The following is a 7637-nucleotide window of genomic DNA, read 5'->3' as shown; positions in this document are numbered from 1 at the left end:
CAGCAACCACCCGATACCTTACCTCATAACATACCACACACCATCGTATTTTCACATTACACTTTCATTTCATGTCTGCTTTGGCACAGTATAGTAACGTCGCAGTTATGCGGTGATTATCTTCATTTATGTAATCGGCGCATTTCATGCGGCGCTTGTACCCATCCAGGAACATCTACAACTATCTGAAGACAAGCCGAAACTGCAGCTGCATATACATCAAGCGGTTGGTCGGCTCTGATCCAAGAAGTTGAAGCTTGATGGCAGACGGATGAAGACCCAAAGGACAGAGGGAAGACTCGAGTCCGAAGACACTGTTGATAACTACTGGTAGCGAACCCATTGATACGAAGCACTTTGATCCCAAGTAGTATCGGCCCAATCACTGGTAGCTCGTCATCTTCGTCAACATTCAAACCAACCCTCATCGCATAAACCCATTCCTCCTCTGTGGGTGCCACCCCTGGCCGCCTCATCCTCGTCCCCTGGGTTATGATGTCCCATAACTCCACCAAGGGTGTATGATATGTAACATCACGTCCGTACCCAGTTCTGATGCAAGTGTCACGATAACGAGGAGCTGGATCCGGCCCATAGTACCATGGCATGAGGTTAAATGCTGCAGCCATGCCCTGGTTATGAAACGGCAATGCGGTACGTAGCATATCGATGCGCTCTATTGCAGTCGTGATTTCCCGATAACGCGCGACGCCGATGCGTGCCTCAATGTCATCACCCCCTTGATAAAGCCGTCGATACCCATCTTCCGTACAAGTCCGTCTGTCACTCGCACCCTGTCTATTACACTCTGTTTGGCGCAAGTCAACGGCATCACAGGCTCTAACGGTGAGTTGACGACAACAGGAACCGCCGAACCCTCAACGCTAAGAGAGGTCTTGGACGTCGTGGCCTCGAGGAAATCCTTATTGTCGCGAAACTCTTGATACACTCGAGGATTATCAATTCGGATGCGAATGGCAGTTATCATCCCTTCGAGCCCCGGTATAATGACATTACGTGTCTCTCGACACTCGACGACTGCAGATGAGCTATCCCCTCCATTTCCCGCACAGCCAGGGTCAACTCCCGCACAGCCAGGGTCAACTCCGGCGGGTACTCCGGCAACATAGGCATTATGTGCAATGCCCACAACACCTGGTTCGGGCGTGGTAGGGGACTGGTCGGGGGAACTGGGGGGGGGGGGGGGGTGGAACCACCCGCTGTTGCGCCGGAACTACCGGCCTCGCTGCCGCTATCTTGCGGTCTTCCTCTTCCCTCATCCGTACGAAGAACCCCTTGAGGTTCAGAACCTTGCGTACGAACGGCGGTCGCCTGGGGGCTGGTCGACTGTTGACGGTCTCTTGCCTCGGATCCTCGTCCTGAGTCATTCATGAATCTGTGTCGAATTTCTATTTGTTTCCTTATGGGGCACCGTCACTTTTTCTATTAATTCTCTTCGTTCACCTATCTAAACTCATTGATACGAAACACTTTGATCCCAAGTAGTATCGGTTAAAACAGAAGCAATCTAGTTGACGAAAGGGAAGAAGGCCAAGACGATCTCCCTACCACCAAAGGGGTTAGCTCGAAGAAACATAGGTCGTCATAGGTCGCTAATTCATCCTATTAGCAGCCGGAAAAAGAAGTGACCCACCAATATGGAACTTAGTTGTCAAGGAACGCATAAGTACACGTTCAGTGCGGTGCGATCGCGGTTGGTGCTTCGTGAGATCGCGGCTCCGGCACGTTTTAAACACCGTGTCGCTCGTTTGGCCGTTGGTGTGGTTGTGGTCGGGAGCTTGAGCTGTGCGAAGAAATGATCGGCTACCCTTTTTTCAAGACCTGCGCACTTGAGCAGGCAATCCGCTACACGAACGTCGGAGATCCCGGCGGAGGGTGGCAGTCGCCTTCTGAACAGCGCAATAAGCTCACTGTACGCGCGGCGCCCGACTACTTGCTGGATCACACGGGCAGTGGGGTCAAGAGCCGAAGCATACCACAGTCCGAATAGGCCGACATCACCTGTTGTACGATAGTCACGTCTGAAGTTTTCGATCCCAGCCTTGAGCCAGTGTGCAGCCCAACAGAAGAGTGCCACCTGTTGTCGGGAGGCTTGTGATTCGGGCAGAGGACCAAAGTTTTGCGGGAACACATCCCTATTGAGGTTGATGCGGGATGTCCAGCCGGTATCGCAAGCTGCGAGCCACATATTGATGCGGTAGTTCAGCGACGAATTCAGCAGAAAGGAGCGCATAACACTAGCAAGGAACCAGAGCGGTGAGATATCGGCCGGGCGCGGAACCGCTCGCTCGATCGCGGCCACCAGGTCGTTGACTACAGAACGGCCCAGTTTGTCTCCGATCACGCCGGCTAGATGTACCCACCGCCACCCACAGAATCTGAACTTTGGCATTGTGAACTCTGGCCTGGCTAATTCTGATATTGCTACAAGGTGCTGTGGTGTCGCTCTGTGGTACAGCTTCTCCAGGTCGATCCAGTCCACCACAAACTCCGCCATATACCGTTTCCCTTCTTCCGACATGACCCCTTCTCGATCCATCCACGCCGTCCCGCAACGCTCTGCCGCCCTCTGGTCTTCTAAAACGCAATCCTGTATCACAGTCCCCACGAGAGCTCTCAAGGCCGAGTCAGAGCTCGCGTCCCAGCACGCGTTCGCGTCCCAGCCCGAGTTCGCGTCCCAGCCCGAGTTCCAGCTAGACGGGCTTATGGGGGAGAACAACTTGCCGCCGCGGCTCCGCTTCCCCTTCTTGGAAACGCACCCCTTACTCCCCCTCGGCGAGATGTTTACCCAGCGCTCTTGCCACGAAGAGGTCGACACCTCGGCCCCGAAGGAGGGAACTGCCGCAGAAGGGTCCAGTACTTGACTCTGTAATTCCGGTGGCTGACCGGGCAAAACCGGTCCCAGTTCTTGGTACACCATTCCATTTGCTCTTGCTGCCGTCTGGTCGATCACGAACGATTCCTGTCCGACAGTTCCCAGTTCATGCTTCATAGATGTTCCCGGATTCTGCTCACTCGTCAAGCACCGGTCCCATTCCATATTCCACCGGTCCCATTCCATATTCCAGTCACCTGTCGAGTCGGATACTTTCTGTTTATTTGTAACAAGCGAATCCCAGTCCAGCGCATCCAGCGCGTCCAATGTACCGGACTCGTGTGGATTCTGTTCGGTCACTAAATATCTGTCTAATTCCACATCCCAGTGACTTATCACATCGGATGATCTTTCCTCCTGCTGTGACTTCACTGCCGCAGACTGTAAGACTGCCCACCCCTGTGCATCTTTAGAGCAGTGCCTGCCGTCACTTGATATTTGTCCCATCGATGGCCATGCGAACATAGCCAGACGCAACACGGAAAGCTCTTTCTGATGCTTGTCACCCCGGGACTGACGCATTCTCTTCCAAGGGCGATGGCAGTTTTAAAATCGCCGTGAATCAAAAATAAAGGGACGCACTGCTACATCAAGCTTGGTTGGGCACACTGCTACACCGAGCTTGGACACACTTCCGCACCGGGCACGAATCAGCAGGATCGATAGCCTGTACTAAAGACCACAGGTACTACGAGGGGTGGACTGAGTCAATCCAATAGATAGAGCGAAACCTCGATGCCGAAGGCAATGTCGACCGTCACTACGATGAACTACCGTACCGGTAGCGAACTCATTGATACGAAATCCTCTGTCGCATCAGTTGAAACAGAAGCAATCTAGGAATTTGACGAAAAGGAAGAAGCCCGCCCAAAATCTTCCGCTCAAGAAAACCGAGATGGTTTGATAGGAAGGTTTGATACATACTCAACCCTTCAACAATCTATTACCTCATCAACGACCTTAAATCCGAACAACACTGTACTCGGCACCTTGAGCGGTACACTAGATGTGGCGTCAGGGGACACGCTGACAACGGGATTCATAGGACCCCGGAAAATTCTTCATCCGGAGATGCTTGCGCGCCATTCTTGGTGAGGAGTGCAAGTACTACGCAGCCACTGGCTGTGGTGTGGTATACCACGTGGTTCGCGCTGCCACAATTGAGTCCGCTGGGGCACCGGCATCGCAGCCTGCCGCACAGCCGTCGACAGCAAGCGTCACTGAAGATGCCACCATCACCGCTTTCCTGGGGCAGACTAAGCCGCAGGTGCCCAGCCGCCGGGGCCTTCCAGGCACAGAGCTACAGAGGCGCAACTCAGCTTCCACGGGCGGCTGCACAAGCGGTGCCCTCGTCCTGTAAGCCCACTGGCTCTAGGAAAATGCGGGCCCGCCGGTCGCAGAACCTGTCTTTGTGCACACCAGAGCGACGACGCTCGGTCAACCACCAGGTGGTGGTTGCCCCAACCGGCCCCCCTTAAAGCATCCGGCGGCTGTCACAAAAGGGCCTAGACGGAGCGGGCGTCTACGGCCTCGGAAGTTCGGTGAAGGCCACTCGATACCCACTCTTTACATGTGTTGCGTCAGAGTGGACGGGGCACTAGACCCGTTGGAAGACAGATTCTTCAGCAGAAGTATGGGCTGCAGAAATACTTCAAGATTAAACGTCACTCACAGGCGTACAATGACCACTCTCGCAAATGACAAGAGGAGCTAACAGTCACGGACGGGCCGTCTTAAATCATTTAATTTGTTGGCGTATGAGTTTGTGAAAGACATCTTTGGCTGACATCTTCGTGTCTCAGTCTCTCGCCAAAGATCTAATGGACGGTCTGCATCGTCTAGTGGTTAGGACAGAACGTTGTGGCCGTTCAGACCCAGGTTCGATTCCTGGTGCAGACAAAAAATAGTTTCGGCCTTTGTGACTGAAAACGGCAAGCAAGATTGTCGTGTTTTGCTCGATGGTCAGTTCATTGATGCAGAACCTCTATATTACGTGCGCACACAGTTTTTGTGTGTGTACGGTCACACACCCTTTATAATGGAACTCTGATCTTATCACAGCTCATACCCCTACGCGCCCATTTATCGCGGCAACGGCTGCTACTGGATGGGACAAGATGGACCAACTGTTTACAGCACTTGGTTGTTCAAGTGCCAAAAATAACCAGACCGAATCAAACAGGCAGGACCTGTCTGTTGGAGCAATTTTCTTAGATGAGGAACACACAACATCTTCTATACTCGAGAGAAGAAGTTGACTTCGTTGATTTCGAAACGCACGTATCCGCGAGCCATTGTTCGTCGACGCCATCGGATCTTATTACCGCCCTTCGGACGAATGCCATAAAACGTGCGTGCGTTGTTCGTAAAACAATAACCTCTATTCATGACTATTAGGAATTGTGCCGTCTCTAACCAGGATGTTATTAAGATCTTAGGGCCCAATTGACGTGGATGAAACTTGACGTCACATGGCGCGGCTTGCTTGCAGTCAGCTGGCTGACAAACCCAAAAAGGAGTGTATTCCTCTTGAGGACAAAAAGCACATCGGAGGAAAGAGTGCCAGTATCGTAGTTGCTGGCATGAAAATTAACACGAAGGACGCTAAGGTCTCTAATCGGAGGCAGATTTAGATCATTTGGAAGATGCGAGATGATGAGAGCAGGAGATAAGCTTTACTGAGAAGTTGTTTCTAACTGAGATACCCTAGAAGCAAACTTATCACAACGGGCGATAGAGGTTACGAGCGATATGGGTAAACAAGCGATAGAGGCCCAGCTAGGGCCTCGTGATTTTGTGACAACACAAACAGTAGCAGAGGGGGGTGGGGGGACGGCCAGCCTTATGTCCAAGGACGTGGGTTGTGCTCCCTGGGCCGGTCGTCCTCTTTTGGGCCGGTTGTCCTCTTTTGGGCCGGTCGTCCTGATCCAAGATTTGTGTTCGTCGTGGGGGTCATTTTTTGTTTAAAATGAACCAAAACCATACACGTGCGGAAACACGAACAGAGAAGCGTGTGGATAACAATCACGGTGTGTGTGCAGTGCCACACGTGTTGGAAGATTTAAAGCGGGAGATGTCGGAGTTTGCGGCGGTGCTGTTGGACCAGGATGAGAATCCGCAGCGGATTGGGGAGGGGGGTCGAAGAGGTAGTGCTGAGAGTGTGTTGAGAACACTTATAAATGAATGGGAGCTCCAAATGGAGGAGATGCGGTTAAAATTTGATCGTCTTGAACGACGTGTCCAGAAGCTAGAGGAACAGTTTGACCGAGATAGGATGCTCGAGAAGAGAGTCGACAAACGCCTAGTCTCACCTATTCAGCGATCTAAGAGCGCCATGCGAATTCGAGACACAATGAAAGTTGTTGGGTTTCTCAATAACCTCGAAGATAGAAGAAGACTCTCGGCAGATGGTACGGGTGGTCGCCTAATGGATCGGGCTCTGGAAAGGGATCGGGCTCTGGAACCGGATCGGGCTCTGGAGCGGGATCGGGCTCTGGAACGGGATCGCGTTCTGGAACGGGATCGCGTTCTGGAACGCGAAGGACGACAAGGTCGCATCCCGCACTCACCCGGAAGGGAGGACAACCTCGGTACCTTTCAACAAAGGGTCCACGCACTCAAGGAGCTGGTACTTAACAGTCGAGGGTCTTAACAGTCGAGGGTCTTAACAGCCGAGGGTCTTAACAGCCGAGGGTCTTAACAGCCGAGGGCCTCAACAGCCTTGACAGCAATCGTTTGTAGCTAGGTAGATGGACCTTCCCCAGTGGGATGTGCCTTCCCCCCAGTTGTTTATTCGTTGTTCTCCCGCTCCAGTTCGTAGAGCAGAGGCAGGCCAGCGACGAGGAGACCCGTTCCAACCACCCAAATCGCGGTCTGTCCGAGTTGGAAAGCTCGGCTAATATACGTCATCACCTACGGGCATTCAAATTGGTTGACCGATTCCCAGTCGTAACCAACCTGGGTCGGGAACGGGAGGGGTGGGGGATTGCTCACCTTAGGCTTGTTCGGTTCTGGTTCCTGAGGAATATCTGTCGGCAGACTTGCAGCTATCATAATTTTTTATTAATGGATGAGAGGGCGTGGCATCGCCCCGAGACCTACGGCAGGGATGGCGGACCAGATGCCCATGCCACCCTCCTTGGGCACTCCATCGTGCGCTGGCAGGTGGCAGACTCGATCTACTCGCCAGGGAGCCAGACCTCGTGCTGAGGCGCATCCATCGGTGAACAACAGCGCGTTGCGAACAGGGCTGATCCCCGGACAGGGCGGCCATATCGCTCCTCGACCCGGATCGGTGGTGTCCAGACCGGCGCCCTCAAACCCTGGGGCGTCAACATATGCAGGGACGCCCGCATACGTAGGGACAGCCGCGTATGTCGGGACGTCGACATATGTCGGCACTATTGGGGCCTCGCCGCCCGACAACGTGCCGCCACCGCCCCCTCCTCCGAGTGGCTCCTTCGCGGCCACGCACGACCAGCCATACGACCAGTCGTCTCTTGGGACCGGGTACGGCCAGTCGCCGTATCTCCAGCCGCCATATTCTCAGCCCACCTATCTTCAGTCGTCATATCCCGAGTCGTCGTATTCGCAGAGTGGGAATGGTGAACAACCCGGTGAGCCTTACGGCCAGCGGGGTGGTCAGCCCTGCAGCCAGCGGGGTAGTCAGCCCTGCAGCCAGCGGGGTAGTCAGCCCTGCAGCCAGCGGGGTAGTCAGCCCTGCAGCCAGCGGGGTGGTCAG

At 53.8% G+C, this 7637-nt stretch overlaps 1 protein-coding gene and 1 non-coding gene across 2 annotated transcripts; both read left to right on the top strand.

Moving 5' to 3' along the window:
* Positions 1-2479: 2479 nt before the first annotated feature.
* On the top strand, positions 2480-2877 carry GNI_003700 (hypothetical protein; the record flags this gene model as incomplete). The annotated part of the gene is made up of 1 exon (XM_011130225.1): positions 2480-2877. A coding segment is annotated over one exon (398 nt), but the record flags the coding sequence as incomplete, so codon positions are not given.
* Positions 2878-4723: 1846 nt separating this feature from the next.
* On the top strand, positions 4724-4795 carry GNI_003690. Its single transcript has one exon. It is a non-coding gene; the product is annotated as a tRNA-His (tRNA).
* Positions 4796-7637: the final 2842 nt, after the last annotated feature.

This window comes from Gregarina niphandrodes, assembly GCF_000223845.1.
Source record: "Gregarina niphandrodes unplaced genomic scaffold scaffold00001, whole genome shotgun sequence".
Classification (NCBI taxonomy): domain Eukaryota; phylum Apicomplexa; class Conoidasida; order Eugregarinorida; family Gregarinidae; genus Gregarina; species Gregarina niphandrodes.
Note: the sequence above shows the minus strand (reverse complement) of the source record. Positions and strands in the feature narration are given on the sequence as shown.